Source organism: Rhinolophus sinicus, chromosome 3, assembly GCF_057876585.1.
Source record: "Rhinolophus sinicus isolate RSI-liver-muscle chromosome 3, RSI-T2T, whole genome shotgun sequence".
Taxonomy (NCBI): domain Eukaryota; kingdom Metazoa; phylum Chordata; class Mammalia; order Chiroptera; family Rhinolophidae; genus Rhinolophus; species Rhinolophus sinicus.
The window spans coordinates 97187464-97208587 of record NC_142503.1 but is presented as its reverse complement, the minus strand read 5'-3'; the positions used below and the strand labels follow the sequence as shown (position 1 = coordinate 97208587).

Here is a 21124-nt window from a genome sequence, read left to right as displayed (position 1 = left end):
CCAGCTGTTTCTTCATGCCATCACCTGACTGGGGACCCATCACCTCCATCTGGAGAAATGTGAACTTGACCTGAGCTCTCAGTATTGGGGAGGTCTTCACAAAGTACAGCGATAAGCTGTGTTACCTGAGGGTGCTGGGTTTGAAATCACTTTGAACGCAATTCCTCAGCTACTGAATGCCAACAGCAGCTCTAAGATGGTTAACAAGCCTGGGCTGGTGAGAAATGAGAAGGGATTCCTCCTTGAAGAAGCTTGGTGACAAGGACAAAGAGAGTACCCTTCCAGAGGGAAACAGAGCTGCGTGAAGGTGTGTGAGGGTGTGCATGGAAACCCGGACAATAAGAAGATCCCTACTGACCACTTCCCTGTCCATAACACCCTTCAGAAACCTGAAGGGAAGACACCTGCCTGCAGGGAAGCAGGGAAGTGTGCTGAGAAGCTCTGAGCAGCTTTCTCTCAGCCACTTTCTCCCCCCTCCCCCACATAATCCCAACAGACTGACCTGGGTGACCTGTGGTTCTGAGACCTGTGTGAGTAACAGGACGTTCACACCTTAACAGTGTTCCCTGAGGCACCCGAGTCCTTACTGCTTCCTTAAACTCTTGAGTCTGGTGAATATTAGAGCAAACAAAGTAAGTTTAGGTTTCAGTAAATCCCCCGTCAGCCAGATGGCATTAAAAGAAAAAAAAAGCTTCATGTTGAACTTTGGAGCTGCCTAGGGGTAAGGATTCAGATTTTGGCAGGAAGGGCTTTCAGACTGCTTTTTAAACGGGGGAGGGAGGAAGGAGCTGGCGGGAAAGACGAAAGAAAAGGGGAAAGGGGATGTCAGACTAGGAAAGGGAGCACTGCAGTCTCTCTTCTAAGATAAAATGCCAGTTTCCTAGGTAGGATCAAGAACTTGACAGCTTAATACCTGGTCACCAGGCTAACTCCAGCTCTTAAGTGACACCACCCTAAATTACCTCCAGGGATGAGAACATAGTGAGGTAAGAAAAATCAGGACAAAAAACGCCCCAGACTTTTACCTTGTGGGGCTGTAACTGGCTTTTCCATTTGTTTGTTTTCAAAATGTGTGCTTGAGAGAATAACAGTGATAGGTTAATCGCTACTAGCTCTATTCCAGGCCCCTTTGGCTCTTTGAGAAAAGGATTAAGTACTTCACTCCTGTTAGGGAACCTGTTCTAGCTCAGCAACCCTAAACAAATACTTCCTTTAGAAGGTGACATTGTTTTCACTGTACATTCCTTCTAGACAGACAGACATTTGGAAAACTCTGCTACCACCTCAGCGGACATGGGGCTGATACACCAGGAGTGAGGATCAGATCAAGTATAACCTTGGGCAGCTTGCTCAGCCTCCCTGTGCCTCAATTTCCCCAGGTCAAAATGCTCTTAACAACACTATCTCAAAAGGCTGCCAGGAGGATTCCATGAGTAAATCCATATAAAGCGATTAGAATGAAGCCTGGCTCATAGTTAGGTATGTACTCAGTCAATGTGAGTTCCTCTCCCTAGTGGTTATGGCACTTTAACAAACTGGAAAAGAACCTGGATTCTCATGAGGGTGATCACACGGCCTGGTCTGCGTGCCCAGCCCAGTGTTAGGTCTGTTGTCCCAAAGTAATTCTTAATAGCAGTTTGCTTCACTTTCAAAAGTGTCCTGGTCTAGACAGTAAGAAATACAGTCACTTAATTACCACTCAGAAGATATGCAAATGCAAGGTATTTTACAGGAAGGGAGAGGGAGAGAAAGATACCAAAAAATGTTCATTTGTTTAAATACCTAAAGAAGAAACAGGGCTAGATAGAGACCTGTTGTTTGTACTTTAGTTGTTATTGTGTTGTTCCTTTTTAAAGCTAAGGATATTCTTAAAAGACTGAAGGAAATAAAAAGCCAGTAGACAGGGAAAGGCTTGACTTGAGGGGTCAAAGACGGAAGGGGGAAGAAAGCCAAGGACCCAGCTCCCTCTGGGTCACGAGGAAGAGACCTTCCGTGTCTGGAAGAGGAAAACTGAAGCTGTTCCCCAACAGACCTCAGTCTTTCCCTAACAGGCCTCGGGTGGGGTGGGTGAGGTGGGGGCAGCCCAGGGAACTGAGTCGGAAACAGCTGTGGTGGGAGTGGGTACTGGGCAGTTACTCCCGTGACTGTTCCACGCATGAAGGAAAGAACGGGTGAGTGCAGGAACTGTCTAGATGTTTTCACGAGTTTCTGCTCGGGCTAGAGGGTACAGATGTACACAGAATTACCAGGCCGGTATCTGCTCAGCAGCCGGGGGCAGGAATGGAGGAAATGCGAGGACTGGCTTGGCACTGAGGTTGGCGTTGGCAGTGGATGAACAGAGCACTTGGTGACTGAGTGGTGGTGAGGAGGCCTTGAAAAAAACATGCATTTTAAGGTTCAAATACCTCTGTGTAGCATTTAAAAAAAATAAAAGATGCTTCACACTGATGCCTTGCCTTGGCACCACTGCCCACGAGGCGGAAGGGCACACAGGGCCAGAGACAGGCACCCGACATGAGTGGGTGGCTGAGGGCTGGAGGCTCTTTACGGAGGAACGTTCCACAGAAAATGGGTGAATAGCAGGCATTTCCTGCACTTCTGCTACCAGAAAACTCAAAGTGAGTTGGACTATCTGGCTAGATTAAATAAAAAGGAACAAAAAGTGAAAACAGCTTCGTAGGGGGATGAGTGCTATCGCCCTGGGGAAACACACCTTCTCTCCCTGTCTCTCAGACACACCACCAGAGGGTGCTTTAAAAACTAAAGTAACAAGTTCTAAATAGTTTTCAGAACTTCACTAAGATTTCCAGTCTTAACTGCTGTCTCACCACTTGAAATTCTTTTACAGCTTTTACAGTTTAATTTTTATTAATCAGCACTGTAACTTTCCAATTCTGTAAACATAGAAAATCTAGTTTTGTGGGAGGTGAAGTTTAAATATCACAGTAAGTCTTCCATAAAAGTAAGTGGCTAAATATACCCGACAGTTGTTCACAGTGAGGCTGTTCCCATGCTCTCTCTCCCTCAAGGCTTCCTGGCAAGACCTGCACAAGCACTTGTACCTAAACACACTGCAGACAGTTCAGGCTGAGTGAGAAACGCTGTTGTCAGTCGGAGGCATTTTTCATTTACCAAACCCAAGGCCCCCCCCTTTAGGTTGGGGCTGGCATAGTAGAAAGAGCAGGAGGCTGGGAGACCAGAAGGCTGGGACATAAGAACTGGCTCTGTCCCTTACCAGGCATAGGACAGTTTTCTCACACGTAAAATACCTATTTGGCTCGGCTACCTTCTGAAGTACAGAAACAGCACGCTGGAGGCTCTCAATCTCTTCCTGAGAAATGCCCAGTTGGGATCATCAGATTATCTAATAATACTAAATGTGTTGATTAGATCAAGTAAGAGTCAAACTTTCCTATACAGTTTCCCCAAAAATAAGACCTAGCTGGACAATCAGCTCTAATGAGTCTTTTGAAGCAAAATTAATATAACACCTGGTATTATATTAATGTTTATTATATTAAAGACCTGGTCTTATAGTAAAATAAAACTGGGCTAGGTCTTATTTTCGTGGAAACATGGTACTTTCTTTAATCAGGTCACTTAGAGCCTCCCATTATAACCTAAATTCCAAGGTTTGAAATAACTTTTAGGATGTTACATTTTAAGTCACTGAGGTTCCACAAACAGAAATGAGCCCGGATTTTATGTAGAGCACCCCGCCGGTCACCATGGTGGGGGGAGAACTCAGAGGACAGGGTAAGACAGCCAGGCGCATCCCCAACTCTACTGAGAAACACAGCATGCAGGAAGTGTTCAAATCCTGGGAAGGCGGGAGGGCTTCCTGGAGGCTGTGGCACTCACACAGAGCCGTGAAGAACAGGTATGACTTAAATTCACATACATGTCCATGTGTACAATCTCATCTGATGCCTTTCCATATGACATTCTCATTTTTAGACACGTTGTCCCTTCCATTGATAAACACAAACCATTTATGAAAAGGCTCAAGGGATTAAAAATGTGGGTTAGAAAAATGCAAACAGAGAAGGATAGACATAGTAATAAAATTCTTAGAGGGGAACCAACTTATTGCTCTGATAACTTGCAATTAAAAGGAAAGAAACATTTGTCTTCTCCGTTGATCATATCTGAGGGTAAGCAAAGAGCTCTAGTCGATGAGGGGAAGCCCTGTGGTACAGAAGAACTTCAGGCCATCAATGTGGCGGATGGCAGAACAGTCACCCTTTTGCCGTGTGTGAAATACTGGATCAGGGAAGGCTCACCGATGAGTGGCACCATTAGATAACAGTTGATGGGGAACCGGGCAATGCAGGTATCAGGTTGCCATGTCCTGAACTTACTGAACAATCCTGGTATCACTAAAACTGGGACGTCCAGACATTGTAGATACTCAGGTATGAGGCAACATAAAGCTCTGCCATGTCTACATATGGTGTTTTCTTGCCAAAAAGTCTAACCCGTGTCTAGTCAAGGCTCTGGGGCCCAATTCCCATCATAGGAAATATGAGGGACAGAGGAATAAACTAAATTTACTCTGGAAGACACAAGGGCTTCCAGAATGTGTAACGTCTACAAAACAGCTGACCTGGTTCCTTCAACAAGTCACTGACTTGAAAAGAATGGGAGGCTGGGGAGGGTGTGGATGGCTCTCAATTAAAATAAGTAATATGTGACCCCAGTGTGTGTATCTGGAGGGGAGTAGACCATGTAAAATGGTGCTTGTGAGACAATCGGGAGGTGGGATTGCGAATGGGTGTTAGATGATACCGAGCAGTTCTTGTGTATTTCGTTAGTCTGATAACAGAATGTGGTCATGCAGAAAAAATAGTCATTTTTTTTTTAAAAAAGTAGACGTGCACTTAAGTCCGTAGGGGTGAAATGACATGATTCCTGGTGTGTGCTTTAAAATCAGCAATAAAGATAAGAGACTAGATATCGCCTCACCCTACCTATCCTAGCACCTGAAAACAGCTGCGGTAGAATCCTGATAGACATGGCCCTGGAAATGGGGATAGACAGGGTTCATTCCACTGTCCTCGATGTTTAATCAAGTTGGACAATTTTCATTTTTTAAAAAGCTCCTGATGTGGATCAATTATGAAACTGCATTCGCTTTCATATGTAAGTCTCATTTCACACAAAAAGACACATTTCATACAACTTTCAACTGAGTCTCATTTTGCTATTGGAAAAGGCATTTACATTTGGAAAGCTTAACATATATGAGTTCCAAAGTGTGCCCCTGGGACGAAAACCATGGGCATCACCTGGTGGCCTGTTAGAACTACAAGTTTTTCCTCCCAGTTTCTATGTATTTTATTCATATTAAAGAAACATTTTCCCCAAATCTGCATTGATTCTGTGTTTGTGCTAATTGTTAGGTTTTTATTTTCAGCAAAGCAAGAGCAATAGCACAGAATAACACACAATGAAGAGTCCATTCACGTTGGTAACACTTGTGGATTTCTAAATATGTCTGTCACCTGTGGGTTTTGGAAACTTAGGTCATTTAAGGCCCCTGGGAGGCAAAAACTGGTGGCATCTGCAGGGGGTGCAGCGTGGCTGGGGCCCTTTGCAGAGCGGGTCACTGTGCACGGCTGAGCTCTCACAGCATGGCCGACACTGACAGTCGCATCTTTTCTTGTCTGTTCTTCGCTGCCTCTTTATGTGTCAACTCTGTTGGTCTGTGTGGAGTGAAGCCGAAGCAGCACATTTGTGTGGTACCCCTGAGCGGCTCTCACACGCTTTCTTGCCCTGTGAGGGGAAGTCTGTCCAGCCGGAGACTTCTCCCTTGGTGCAGGCCAGTGCCACCCAGGGGATGGATGGTGCAGGCCAGACGAAGCCTTCTTCCTTCCCCAGTGAGCTTATTCTGCAGTGTTTTGTCCGACTGTGTTGCTCAAGTTTCTTATGTGGACTCCAGGGCTCTCCCAGAATTCTTTCTGTTCGTGGATCTCTAATTATAATTATTGATCTTTTTGCAGGGACAGATGCTGGGGTCTCCCACTTGGCCATCTTGTTGACATTACTCTGTAGATCTCAAATGCATATTTCTTTCTTGTTTTTTAAATTTCCTTTTATTTTTCAATTACGACTGACATTCAATGTTTCAGGTATACAGCGTAGTGGTTAGACATTTATATACCTCGTAAGTCTAGCACCCACTTGACACCACACAGATGGTGTCAAACACCATACATAGTGATATTATCGGCTATACTCTCTATGCTTCACATGCCCATGGCGACTGTGTAACTGCCAATTTGTACTTCTTGATCTCTTCACCTTTCTCACCCAGCCTCCTCACCGAGACCCACTGAATCAGAAACTCAGAGTGGGGCTCAGCAATCTGTCTTAACGAGCCATCCAGCTAATTCTGGTGAAGGCTAAAGTTGGAGAGCCACTAGTTTAATACATCAAGTCCTGGGGGGTGCCTGTTCTTGAAGGATACCTAAGAAAGCTTAAATAGTTTGGTGACTTGCCGAAACGTCTTAAGGTATACAATTTTTGGAAATCCCCAACTCAGATATAACTTTATAGCTTAAAACTTTGATATTTCACACGGAAGGGAAAAACACTTCAAAACACTGCTGTTCATTATTCTACAATCCCAGCGATCGCAGTTTAATAAGGAATTTACACGGTACTTTGTTCACAAAAGTCACTGGTTATCACAGCACATTTGCTGTGTGTGTGTGTGTTTGTGTTGGGATAACCCCTCATGCAGATGGCAAGCGGGCATTAGTGATGTAGCATCTGCCAATCAGGAACTAAACAGAACAGCTTGTCTTTGAGAAGTGGTTGAGCAAGTTAGCTCAGCTGGTTATAGTGTAACATAGGCCCAAGGTCATGGTTCCAAACTCCATCTAGATCAGATAGCTTCACTTTGTTATACAGCTCTAAGTACAGGCCTAACACCTGCCAGCGACCCCACACACAAGTAGGGGGCTGTTCACCAGGCCAGAGAGAGTGGAAGGACTGGAAATCCATGACGAGAGGACAACTGAGTCCAATGGCAGGTCCAGCGTTACCTTCAACAGGCCTGGTGCATCTGATGTTACAGATAAACAAATAAAAAGGCTCTCTGACAATGAATAGACCTACTGCTGTTCAGCAAGAGTCTGGGTTTCCCTGAGTGATCCATGGATCATTGAGCATTTACAAAATGTCCAGATGTTCTTCCTTGCTTCGAGCCTGGCGGTCGTCTGCATCAGAATCACCTGGAAAGCTTGTTCAGAACAGACCCAGGGCCTCACCCCCAGCTTCTGATTCTGTGAGATTCTGCACCTCTCCCAGCAACTCGGGGCTGCCGGTGTAGCCATCTGGGCACCGCACTGGAGAACCCGTGGTCTAGACCCCATCCTGCCCCTGCACTCCAGCTGACCCATTCCTTGGAGCGGTGAGTTCCTCATCAGCAGAGACGGCCTTTCCCACTGAAACTGAGTCCTGGGCCTGGAAACCCAATCCACGGCACGGCGAGAAGATGAGGAGGGCGAGTTGAATGGCAAGATCCTTTCAGTGAATTCCTTAAGCCTGCAGGGCTGGGCACTGGACAGCAGCACGGCCATGGCCCCTTCCTCAAAAAGCTGACAGTGTATTTTGTGCAGCCCTCTCTCAGATGAGTGCTGCAGGAATTAAAGATAAGATGTACGCGCGCGCGGGTGTGTGTGTGTGTGTGTGTGTGTGTGTGTGTGTGTGTGTGTGTGTTACGGCCATCTTTTGCCACAGATACAAATACAAATGGTCACTAGTACTTGAGACCCCCTCTCCACAGTCCAGCTTTGCTGCCGGCCTCACAGCTGCACGCCTGCCTCCCACCCTCCCCGTTCTAGGGTGTCAGTTGTTCACCTGTATGGAAATGACAGCTGCTTGTCACAGTCGCCGTCAGAGGCCTCACTTGCAGCAGTAACTAGCATGCCATTTCCAAGGCTGTCATTCTCTGCTGTCAGCACAACCCACTGTTCAAAGATCTGCTCTGACATGAACCAGGCAGCGTCGTGACTGCTACTGCCGTGGACTCCTCTGTGCCCGACACCGATGGCAGCTGCTCGGTGCCCGAGGTTTGTTTCACCCAATTATTTGTTTGTCACTTGGAAGCCCGGGGTGTCGTGTAGGTATTGTGGAGGTATTTTTGGCCTGATGCACAGGCAGAAAGCATAATGAGGCCCTCAGGTGAAGGTCTATTTTGTCAGTTAGGTGCTAGGATGATGTGCAGCCCAGAAGCCGGAGTAGCAATTAGGATATTTGAATAAGATAAGATACCTGGCAGGAGGCTGAGAAGGCTCAGAAAGTCGGCCTTAACTTTTAAAGTGCCAAAAAACCCTTAGAGTAGGCAGTTTTCAAGTTTGTCCTGGAGCTAATATAGAAGGAGGAGGTGCAAAGGCTGGCTTTCCTCAGCCAGAAGCACTGAACCTTGGCCCAAGCCTGACCCGAAGGTGTGCTCTGGGGGATGAGGACCCCGCCAAATGGTCACACAGGTGACGAGTCAGTCACTCAGGGTAAGGAGTCACGTGGGCACTTACCAGCTACTCATAGCTGGCTGGGCCTCAGTGGGCCTGGAGAGGCACCTCTAACAAGTCACCCCGAGCCTGGCTGTTGAAGTCAGGCGCTGCTCCTTCCTATGGGGGTAGATGTCATTGAGTCGACGTCTAACATCTTGGCAAGAGGCTATTACAGGGCAATGCAGCCCCGACAGCCAGCTGCGAAAAACAAACCCACACTATTTAGTTTATAATCTAATATTTGACCAAAGCACACAGCAGCAATGCCCCTGCATCGTATCCAGGAATTTGTCTCTAAGATCTTTGATGTCTCTTCAGTGACGTGCTTCCTTCTCAGTTCTCACTCTCAGAAAGAAAGGGAGACAGCCCAGGCCAGCCTCATTCTCCTAAGTAACACACAATGGATTTGGTATAACACAATTAACCCGACTCCTTCTTAAATCCATTCACAGTTTTCATTTGTGCTACCTCTTGGGGAATGCCAAGACACCCAAAATATTACTTCTCGTTCTTTACTCTAAAACAAACCCTTCCACAATAGATATGACAGGGCTTTGAGTAAAGCTAAAACTCAGCAAACAGCAAGTGTGGGGCTGAGAGAATGAAGCCGATACTATCATCACTCCTGGCAAAAGAACGTGAGGAGGTGAGACGGATGCAGCCCAGCAGGCCTAGTTTACCTTTGGAAGAAGCAGGGCTCTGATGAACTGCGCAGTGTACGAGAGTGTACTGACAGCTAAAGACAGGTGGCGAGGTGGTGACATTCCCTACATTATCGAGAATGGTCCATCCAAGACTCATTTTACCAATGTGAAAAAGAAGCCACCTGGCAGCGAGCTCTAAAGCAGGGCCGGTCCCATCCTCATCTAACCTGCAGCAATCCCTGCCCAGGAAATGGTCAGTCAGTCCACTTAGGTCAAGTACAAAGGAACCTGGCACCTAAGTTCTTTCTACAGTGGGGTTTTATAAACAATTAGCAAGCAGATAAAACAACTCTTTTAACACCACGGAAAATGCAGACCAGCAGACAAGGGGGACTCTACATGGTTATTCTAATTCCGGAGGCTAATACCAAACAGCTGGTAATCAAACAGTAGACCTCACTCTCTCCCCTCTTCCCCCACCCCTGAGACTCAGCCCCCTCTTACCTCTAAGATCTTTCTTACAGAGATGGAATCTCCTGAAGAGAGAGGTTTAGACAGCCCTATGCTTGCTTACAAGTTCAGGACTGAAGTCAGAGCATTGGCTACGAGGCACCACTCTTTTCAAATGCAGTGTTCACAGTCTCATTCACAGCTATCTGGGAAAATGGATGCCCTCTGTGCAAGCTTCAGGCTTGAAAAGGACCTAGAACATTCAAAAGCAAACTTTGGCCTTTAGACCTTGGTGGATCTTGGAGTCCATTCAACCTTCTCACATTACCAATGAGAAAAACACGTCCCATGGAGTGATGTGCTCGTGGTGACCAGTCGCTCAGCTCAGCTGGAGCCCGACCTTCTGTTACTAAAAGCAGTGTTTACTGTAATACACCCCTCTCCTCCTTGTAGTATGCCAACCGGGCACAAATGGAAGGAACAGAATCTAACTGAGGAAACATGAAAAAAAAAAGAGGCGCCATTGATAGGTGACACACAGAACTTGACAGCACTCCTCCATACCTTTTCATTAGTTTAACCAACTTAACAAAAGCATCAGTTTTTAACATGGAAAACTCAAAGTGGTAGGTTTTGGTCTGACAGTGTGCACAAGCTGGTAGACAGTGGCCCCTGAAAGGGTGACACCTGCAGTCCACTGAGGACCCATACGGGTTTCACCTCAGATCAGTGTTTCCTCCTGACAAACTCTTATGGCCACTTAAAAAAAAGTTAGTAAGTGGCTTCTTTCCCATCACACCATTTCAAAAGTCGCTTTCCAAATTTAAAAATATGTTTAAATCCTTACTTTTTGGGTCATATTTTTAATATGATCTGTTCACTGTTGTTATCTCCTGAGCCTGTTGCTCAGTGCTTAATATTTGTTGAATGAAAGAATAATTTCAGTATGGCTTCCACTTCAAGCCAATTGAAGGAATGAATGGAACAGACATTGACATCATTTACTTAGCAGATGACAAATCTGATTTCAGAAGAAGAGTCCTTGCTAAACCAAAGCTTATGGGTAAAGTTTATGGATGAAGAAGACTTAAAAGATCAACCCAACAAGTCCAGCAGAAGACAGACCATACTTGAAACGTCAAGAAAAATGATACAAAACAAGAAGAATTACATAGCTGGGCTTTCAGGGAGAAGAGCTTTACTATGGAAAAGGCTTTCCCGGCTATAAACAGATAATGAGAAAATGATGTAATCTTGGCTAAAATTAGGTTTTAGTGTTACTCTGCTGAGAGATGTGAAAGGTGATAGATAAGAGGGGGGAAATGTTTTCCAAGTGGCTTTTAAAGGCATCCGAATATAACCGCCTCCCACATCAGTCTATTAACAGGCACACTTGAGACAGTTGCCTCTTCAAAAGGACTCTTAGAAAAGCAATGATGTGCTCTCAACCTCTTCCTTTATAAGACAAGCTTTACGAGGGTCAGAGAGGATTTGAGCGCCCACAGAACACTAGTCCTTGTTAACAGGCCCCCTCCCGCCTCAGCACAGGACTGGGCCTCATGCTTATGCCATTGGTTGTTAAGGAAATGCTCCTGCTTGAAAACCCTAAGTCACTTCTAATCAAATCTGACTGAAAATTAAAGATCCGTCCACTTATGGGCACAGGAATGGGCACGGAGAGTAGAAATTTGGAGAAATATCCTGTTATTAGAAGGTGAGGGAACCAGATACCTACGGCTGAGCCCTGGCGCGATGCAGTAACCATGACGACTGGGGGTGCCCCTGGGATGGGGCTCCTGGGATGCCAGAAGTCCTGGCGAGAGCCTCCATCATTAAGGAAAACTTCCTCCCAACCTCCAGGAACACAAGACACCTCATGAGGGGTGGTGGGAAAAGCCTTAGGGATTCGTTCTGGCCAATGATGGTCGGAAATGCCACCGACCACATCCAAGCTGAAACCTTAAGGAGCATTCTAGGGTTCTGACTGTACTTTTCCCTCCACCAAGACAACTACCAGGAAGGGGGCCGCTCCTTCTGCCTGGGCCCCAGAATAAGGACGAGGAGACCTGCGGCTGTTCCATGGCTGACACTTAATATGAGGCCGGTGTTGTCGTTGAGGCTCTGCAGCCTGATGTGCACAAGTGGACGGACGGATGGACGGACAGAAGGGCAAAGGCACTTCTCAGAAAGCAGCTGTGACAGCCCACTGTTTGTTGTACCGCCGAGTACTAGTAAGAGGTTTACAGGGGAAAAGCATGCGGGGCATGCTGACTCTTCACCTAAGTTATACCAGTGGCAGAATAGTTAATATTTATTTTTCAACTCGTGGATTCAACTAATGCTGAGAGGCTTGCTCAGATGGAGCATTCTGCACACAACCCCACAGTGAACTGATGGCGCACCCCACAAAGGAGTGGCTCTCCACTCCTACCCACAGGCTTCAGGAGCTGGTGAGAAATCATTTCCAGGAGGGGAACCAGAGGAATGGCCACTCATGGCCAGCTTGCCACTTGGACGTAAAATGAACTTCCACATACCAATATATGGGCCTCCTTGCATAATCAAGCCTTAGAATGCACTCTTCCAGTAAGTCCAGGCAGCTCAGCCATGGATGGAAGTCAAGCTTGTGGAATGGGGGTGGGGCATGGGGGAGGGCTGCAGAACCTCTGAACTCAGGCCCAGAATCTCTTTGGTGAATTCACAAAGTGGGTCCTTACTAGACAACCATTTTTCCTTTTTCAAGGCATAGACCGGGGAAGTGGTGAAACACTGATGGTTGCTCCAGGCAAAATCAAAACAGCTGAGCAATAGCTCAGGCACCATGAAATTAAGACAGTCTCTGTTGTACTTGCTCGACCCCCATAGGTTCAGGAATAAACCAGTAAAAATCCAAAATGCACAGAGGAGATTATTTGTGTGGGAATCAATCATTTCTCTGCTGAAATGTCCTGACATTTCCTTACACAGTATCTTCAGTGCATTCATAAGTCACCGAAGTTGCTTCCTGAGACTGAGCATTGCTGGGCTTTCAGAGTAATTGAGACAAATTTTGCTTGTTAAATAAATTCCAGGCAAGAGTATATTTGACTTGTGCATAGGAAAGGAGAGAATTCTTTTGTAAGCTGCAAAACAATGGAATTTTATCTTATCTGAGGAACTTATTGCCGCCTGCCTGTGTGTGTTTTACTGCCAAAATAAAATAAATTGAATCAGCTCACACATGATAACATGCTCTTTCCTAACTCATACTAATTGCTTGGCTAATTGATGTTTGTTGAACTTTCTCCATTTCATTGAGTGATTAGGTACAAAGCTAACAGTTGACATCTGTAGGCGCTTAACTGGCGTCTGTAATTACTGTTAATGTTAAATAATTGTTAGTTAATTGGAGTGGTAACTGACTGAATGGAATCCAGATTGTGAAGCAAAAAGAAACCTAGTTAAATAAACATACATTTTCAGAGAAAACAACATTTTTCTGCAGTTGTCAGAAACTAGAAATAATCCAGAGGCCATGGGATAGTCACAGGCTTCCTCCATGCAGGGAAACTCCAAGCCTGGGATAGAAAGTGTCACCAGTGAGGAGGCTCTTTGTCCTTTAATGGCCCCCATTAAAGACTCCAGAACTGACTGGGTGTTGTGTTCATGCCAACTGTCTCCTATGAGCGTGTATGACTTTCTGAGACAACCAAATATCACGTCACTGGCTAAACAAAAAACCCTGAACATGAATGGACTGAAAAGAGAGGCTGGTCAACATTCCAGCTTTTTTGCTACTATTGCCAAGTATCAGAGAACAGCAGCAATCATCCAATAAAGTAAGCGAAGAGCTTTATTACGTAGTAAGCTCAAATGTCAACAAAAGAATATTTATCTGACTAAAAGAAAGGATTCTCTTACACTGTAGTTTGCTCCAGCTCACAGGGGTACACAGGATCTGGCCTACGGTCTACGTGGAAAAGTGACATCACGGTAAAGGTTCTATTCCAAAGACACCACCCAGATTGATTTGAATGTTCAGAGTATCTTCCACCCTCCTCACTAAAACTCCAGTGATGGGACCCAGTATTTACCCAGGACTCCTCCTCACACTCATCCCTACGTCAGGGAAAGACCAGGTAGCAGCTGGTAAAAAACCCAGCAGGAACACTTGTTCACACCATGAAATACCTTTAGACCGGGGGTGTCCAAACTGCGGCCCGCGGGCCAACTGCGGCCCACAATCCATTTTAATTGGCCCGCAGCAAATTCCAAAAATATATTTAGTTTACTTAAATAAACCAGGTGAGACAATACGTACTTCACCTCGAGTGAGTGGCCCGGCGGTTTGTGTATTTTACCGCATGTGGCCCTTGGTGAAAAACGTTGAAAAAAGTTTGGACATCCCTGGTCTAGACCTTTTCTGGTGGTTTCGCACTAACAGTACAAGGCATGTTTCCAAGGAGTCTCAAGGAGTAATTCTATACAAGTTCTGTCTGTAAGAGCCTGGGGTCTATAGGAAGGTCCATTTCCACAACAAAAGGAACTGATTGCATGCTATTTGCAGGGTAGCGGAGGAGGAGGGACTGAACCACTCAGAACTCTTTTGTCTCCTATCAAGCAGCAATTACCCTTCAATAGTATTTAATTCTCCACACTTCAGACATTTCTATCTCCTAAAGATCCCAGAGAACGCTCTGAACCAGTACAAAAAAAGATCAGGAGAAAGAGAATTAAAAAGTTCCACAACAGCTTTCCCTTATCTAGGTTTTAAGACATTACAAAATTGCAACTAATTGACAGAGGTTGAAATTGGCTGTTTATTTATTTACTCTTGTGCACATGTGCTTTGTGTCATGTCCCCCTTCCAACTAAACCCAAGACACCACAAGGAAATGTAAAATGGTCTCCATGTGCTCATTATAATTTTAAACTCTGAAAAAAAAAAAATTAAAGAAAGCCACCTCACAGTCAACAACTGCATTATTTTCACTTACATAAAACGCACAGAATTATTTGAGCGGAGGGGTTTTTCTTCAATGGTGGCCTTGGTAGTAATATAACTTAGCTTTTTGGTCACCAAACCAAGGAATTGCCCCTTCAAGTCTGACCTAATGAACGAGGTGAGATCATCTCCACTGAAGAACTGATTAAGTACTCCGATACTGAACCTCATCACCCCAAGCAGTATCTCTGGTAACTTTTCTCTCACCTCATTTCCTCAAATCGCAAGCAATTTTTTAGCTAGTTGTCCTTTCCACGCTGCTGATAAAACCATACTGTCGAAAATACTGAAAGGCCCTACTAACTTAAAGGCTCTGAGTGCATGTGTGTCCCAAGGAAACCATTGTACCAAAGGACCCAAGAAGAGGCCAGGTGTATCCACCAGCAGGCCTGGTAGGACCCAGAAAAGGACAAACCGTCCTGGTCAGAGAACTCTGGGCGGCCCCAGGGTCCCTCTAGTACTCATCGTGGTGCCCAAGTGTCCACCAGAATTCCCATGGCTGAGCTGTATGTGCGTGTGTGGGAGGGAAGGGAAGCGGGAGTCCCACCCAGGAGGGTGATGGCTGCGCCTCTGCTGTTCACATTTCTGTAGACACTGGGCGCTCACAGCAGGAGAGCAACCAGGGGCTTCATCCCCTCCTGGGTCCTTCCCTACCCCAGCACTTCAGATGCCCACTCAGCTAGGTTCAGCTCTCTAACAGTGGGCTCAGGGGACCTTTCCCCAGGAGGGCCCAAAGCTAGAGGTGAGGGCAAAAGAAGGGGTGATAAAGTCATGGGGTGAAATATGAAATACACTTCTTGGCCACCTATCACCTACAACTTGCCTTGGTGGCAGGGGAGATCCTAGAAGAGGGCTCTGTGGCAAGAAGGGGCAGTGACTTGGGCCTTTTCTCTTCCCTTATCCTAGACCATGGGCCCACACTGGGCTGGCAGGTAAATAGCGGACTCCACAGAACACATGACTGCTCTTCTCCCTCCTCCCAGACAGGGCTTCCCTTCTTTCCTTTCCTCCTCAAGCAGCTCTGCCATGAAACAATACCAGAGTTTAAAAGAGACTACTTTCTTGGCAGGATGGTCATTTTCTGCATTTCTGTCTATATATCAAAGTGGCAAAACCGCCAAGAAGTAGGTCCTACAGTATGTAAGAAAGGGTAATCCACACTGGCTGCACATACTGACTTGACTGGAGAGTTCCCTTAAGGGTAAATCCTTCAGAATTTAGTCCTGTTGTTCCTACAGCAGTCAACCAACTAAACATGCACAAGAAGTAAGTCTTCCTCTGTCTCACTGGGAAAATTAATTTTTTCTTGGGCAGATGGTTGAGTTACAAAGACAGAAGGATTCATAAAATTCATATGAACATCCTGTAAACATTTAAACACATAAAGATTAAATAAGGCAACCATGACCTTGATTAAACTTAAACTAGTTTGTAACGTCTACAACCCTAAGCCTGCAATTTACAGACTCATCTTTCCACCTCTTTTGACATGCTCAGTACTCACCGGGCATGTCATGGGTACATGCAAGCACGCTTTGCTTGATAAATTGGTTTTAAAGTGGGAAATGAAAGGCATCAGAAGAAAGTAATGATTCGGAACACCTAAACCCAAGAAACTTTCTTACTAGTTCTCTATTAAATTGGATGGGCTCTCCAACACAGAGAAAGTCAAAATACAATCAGTGGGCAGAAGTGATATGAGACATATTCATCAGACCTGCTGTGTCAGCCCCTCCTCACTTCCCAAGTAACTGTCATAAAATATCCCACCAGAGACGGTGGCCCAGGATGAGGTTTGGCTAGGATTCAAAATTCTGCCCTACAGAGGCTAAAGGACTTGTTCAAGCTCACAAGCAGGTTGCTGGGACTGAGCCATGGCCCTGCTGCTTCAGCCAGGGGCTTCAGCCCCAGCATCAAAGCTGTGCCCCCCAGCCCCCAACACAATCAGTTTGTGAGATTAGCACTGCCCTCCCACAGTGAAATTTTATGGCCCAAATCTGCCTGCCGCTGGGCTCAGCAGCATAATCTCACCAGCAGCTTAAAGTCAGGCTTCTCTAAGGCCCAAGCACTGTGGAACCCCTGGGCAGGAGAGGTGACATGTAGCTTTAAACATCTGGAGGTGGAGAAATACACGTGTCAGCTTCCCTGCACGCTTGTTAGACTGTTCAATAAACTGAGGCTTTGAAGATTTTCCCAGTAGTGTTTGTTACCTGGTGTAAATGTGCCCTTTCTTACAACGCTTTTTATTGCTCTTGGCTAAGAATACTGGACAGAGACGGGAGACCTGACTTGCAGGCAGGCAGGCTGCTTTGCAGGAGAACTTGAACTTGATGTGCATGAAGCTGACAATTCCTTGAAGGCCTTGTCAACCATCCATCCAGTAAACACCTCCACGACCAGGAGTGAAAAAAGACCTAAAACCAAAAGCACGCCTGGAGGCTCTCTGCACCTGTCCTGAAGCAATTACTGACATTATCACTACACAATGAATCTCTTTTTGAAGTTGTTTTCCTGATGTTTAGCAGTTTGAATACTAATCCCCTTAACAAAACTGTCCCCATGCGTTGCCCCCTTCCCTGCCCCCCTTAATCTCCTTCTCTCAGGGGAGGAGGGCGGGTGTTGGACACCAGTCAGTCTAGTGGGCAGCACCTGGATTTGCATTGATTCCTTCGCTTGTCATTTATGTTTGTCATTTATGTTACCAACAGGAATTAGCATAAGGCATTAAGGGGAAACTCTGGAGGAGAAAAGAAAGGCCATTTTGATGGAAATAAGGGGCAAAGAATAATGTGCCATCAACTAAAATGCTTATTTGTGTATGGTTTCCCAAGCAAGGCTTAGAAAATGCCTATGTTGATTTTCGTGTACACAAAGAAACCTTAATCCTTTCAAGGCAACTAAATCACCCCCAGAAAAGCAGCTTAGAAGAAAGGCACCCCGTCAGGGGGTGACTATTCACAACCAAATAGATGCCACAAATCACACTCTGTAAGTAAACACAAATAAGAATGTGGGAAACATTTGATTGGAAAACGGAAAGCAGGGGGCAAAGCAGGAGGAAAGAGGCAGAGGGCGCTTCTCCTCATCAATCACTCTTCATCCCTCCTGAAGAGAGCCTTTCAGCCTGGTGAGGGCAGCGGCCGCCTGAATGCAGGTCCCAGAGCCAACTCTCATTCCAGGCTGATCCCAGAGAGGGCAAACACATTCCACAGCTTTAGAGCAAACTGGCCAAAGAAAGACACAGTCACACGGGGCTGCAGGGCCTGGGAGGGGCTGGAGTGGGCTGTCACTGAAACACAGAAGACCTCCTTTTGGCCACCTGGCCTATCTCAGTCTCCTCCTCCTCCCCTTTTCACATGGATACACCACTGTCTACCAATCAATCCTCTCCCTCATCAAAATGACCAATAAACAATTATGCATTTTTTACACATGAGCACTGTATGCTTTGAACTGCACATAGTTTCTTTCATTGGGCGTTTAGCGTTATGGTTAACAAATTTATACAAACTTTCAAAAATATACAGTTTATCAAAAATATGATGAAATATAAAACTGGAGGACTCCATTATGCACTAACAAAGATAAAATTCAATGACAATAATTCTGGGAATAACAGCAATCACATAAGCATATACACCTCAAGGGAACTTTAAACATAATGTACTACTTAAAATTGCAGTTGGTTCCAATTCTAAAAGAATCTCGCAGCTCCAAATAACTGCACTTGGAAATGTGTCTTACTAACCAGGTAGCAAAAATGCTAGCTACAGAATGCTGAAGTGGTTTCAGATTTCAAAAACTTTATGAGGGCCCAACTCTTCCATGTAACAGAATGAGACGAGCACAGAAAGCACATCTTCTTCATCTAGCAATTATCACACAAGCACCTAAATCAGGTTCCACAGTGGAGAGGAAAAGATCAAATAGTTCATATAATTTATACCTTTCGAATCAGACACCTTTGCAAAGCCCGTGATTAGACACTTCTTCCTTTAATTTCATTATTTCCAACAATACTGCTACAAATGAAAACTGCCCAGAAACCTATTGGCAATGATTTAAGATAAGTTTTCCCTTAAACGTATTCCTTTATCATTAGTCTCTCTTACTCTGTATTACAGTTGGGAAGAAATTAATGGGATAGCACATATTTAAATTTTGCCCTCTTGTTCATTTATTTACTTTACAGAAAGCCCACAGCAGAGTAAGGCTTGACTTCTGACCATAATGTTGTGACTACTACACATCCACCGGTTATTAGAGTCCGCAGGACAAACTGGCTATTTATAGTTCTCCGACTGCTGGGTAGTTGATAAGTAACAATGAAGTTAAGGCTCTTCGAGAACTACTTTCTCCATTACCACGTCCTACATTAAATTAAAGTCACATAGATAGTAATGATTTCTTAGTCAAATAAATTTAAATAAGGATTCAATGTATTCTTTTAAACTAAACTGCTTTCAGTGAATCACAAAATACAGAGTCATAAGAAGCAAAAATACAAATATGAACAGTAGTTCCAGAATGAAAAAAAAAGAAAGAGCACTGTTTTTTAATTTTTTTCTTCCTAGGCAGCGACAATGAAACACACATAAAAATATGGAAGCCATTGCTCATAATTAAAGACTCTTACCTTTGTTTATAATAACAGTATTGAAGAGTTTTTCAGAGCTGGCATCTGATGCCTGGAAAACAAGAAAGGGGGGGAAGTGTTATTACTGTCATTAATATTGTCGTCACCATCATCATTACTATTATTTTAAATCAATTTACTGCACTTTAGAAAAGCCTAACAGGGAAAGCAGAAATTTCCCCCCAGCCCCATAAGGTGGCGCTAGGTGACTGTATGAGAGAGACCTGCAGTGCAGCTATTTGCCAGGGGGGGGGAAATCTGATTTTAAAAACGTGTACTTATTAGACATATTATCTGTGCAAAACATATTTCTGAGATGATACACAAAGCAATTAAACTCATTCACATAATGATTTTGCAATATTGTTGACAGATTATTTTGGAAATGGTACTTTTTATATATTTGCAGACATGCCTATTCTTCAATTTTCTTTCATAAACCACAAATGCCTATTATTTAATGCTAAGCTTTTCCTCACTGAAAACTGTCGACTAGCACTCGCAGAAATTAATTTTTAAATGTTCATCTGATGATCCCAAGATCCCTATTCCTATAGTAACCAGGATGACCTTGGTGTTGAAACCTAAGCAAGCCAACCTGCCCCCAAACCTGACACTCTACATGCCATCAGCATAATTTCCTTTCCATTTTCTAGAGATCATGTCTGCTAATTATTACAGTGGCTTGAGGGAAATGAAATAAGCCTGCTTAAACAGCAAGAGTAAAGCCAATTTAAATTATACACTAATGTTCTGGAAAATAAACATGAAGTCGGTTTGGAGGAAAATGCTGTAATGTTTCAGAAGCACTGAATATTACTAGAACTTGAAAAATTAAAGAATTAAAAGTTAAGTATCCTTACTTAATTTTGAAGATGTATCTACATTTAAATTTATAATGGCTATATTATATTTATGCTGTTTTGCTAATAAACCCTTGTAAGAAATCACTTATCTTTCACTTTTATAAAGGTGCATGCTTGACAAAGCAAAGCATTGAATGTTGAATAAATGAAAAAGAAAGAAATGTAGGAAATAGAGGAAGGGGGTAGTCTGAAGTATTTTGACTCAGGCTGGCTTTTGGAAACAAAGAAGATATTCAATTTAGTCTTTCCATGTTATGTTGATGAAGATGAGATATGCCTGTGTACATCTGGGGACCATGTTCTAGTTCTCAAAGCAAGTGATATAGGAAGACATAAAATATTTTTATGATTACTTTTCCCTTTATTCTCATTCTAATTTTCCAACTGTAGGGGTGGTTCAGAAGATTAACAAACAGATCAAGAAAAAAATGAATACATGTACAAAACAAGTGAACTGCATACATTCATACATAAACAGTTTAAAATAAATCCTACATGGATTTTTCCTCATTTTGCAGGAATAATAAAAAATACGCGAAGGGCATTCCCGACATCTTAAACATAATTAAATAAAATTATTATAGTAGCTTTTAATAAAAACAAACTGCTAAAAGACTGTTGCATAGTGGGGGAATAAACTATGCATTAAGCAGATCAAGAAGATTGAGTTATAAAAGCAAAAATTATGGGAATAGTGTTGTTAAATTATAACACTGAGATTTCTAGGAATGTGAGTTTCCCCCGTAAAAACTTAAGAGATAAGAGTATTTCACCATTTTTCAATGAAAAAGTGTCTATTAGATCTAATTGGAATGGCTATGCTAAATTAATGGCTTAAAAAAATACACTCCAGTTGATCTTTTAAAAAAAAAAGTCTGTAAATCATTTTACCAAACTGAAATAACCCTTGCAGATTTTGGAGTTACTTATTAAAATAAGTCTAACTGGCTCAAAGAAATAAAAAAAATGACTGAACCCTAAATACAAAAAGCACGAAGAAGGAAATGGTTCCTGAATGAGTTTTT

General features: G+C 44.0%; 1 protein-coding gene across 7 annotated transcripts in view; it reads right to left on the bottom strand.

Annotated features, from left to right (window-relative positions):
• Positions 1-21124, bottom strand: part of AUTS2 (activator of transcription and developmental regulator AUTS2) — a 1118598-nt gene that overhangs the window by 63286 nt on the left and 1034188 nt on the right. For all 7 annotated transcript variants that reach the window (XM_074328456.2, XM_074328450.2, XM_074328457.2 and 4 more), the window contains one exon: positions 19234-19285. In XM_074328456.2, coding sequence (XP_074184557.1) covers positions 19234-19285 — 52 coding nt within the window. The remainder of the gene's footprint in view (positions 1-19233; positions 19286-21124) is intronic.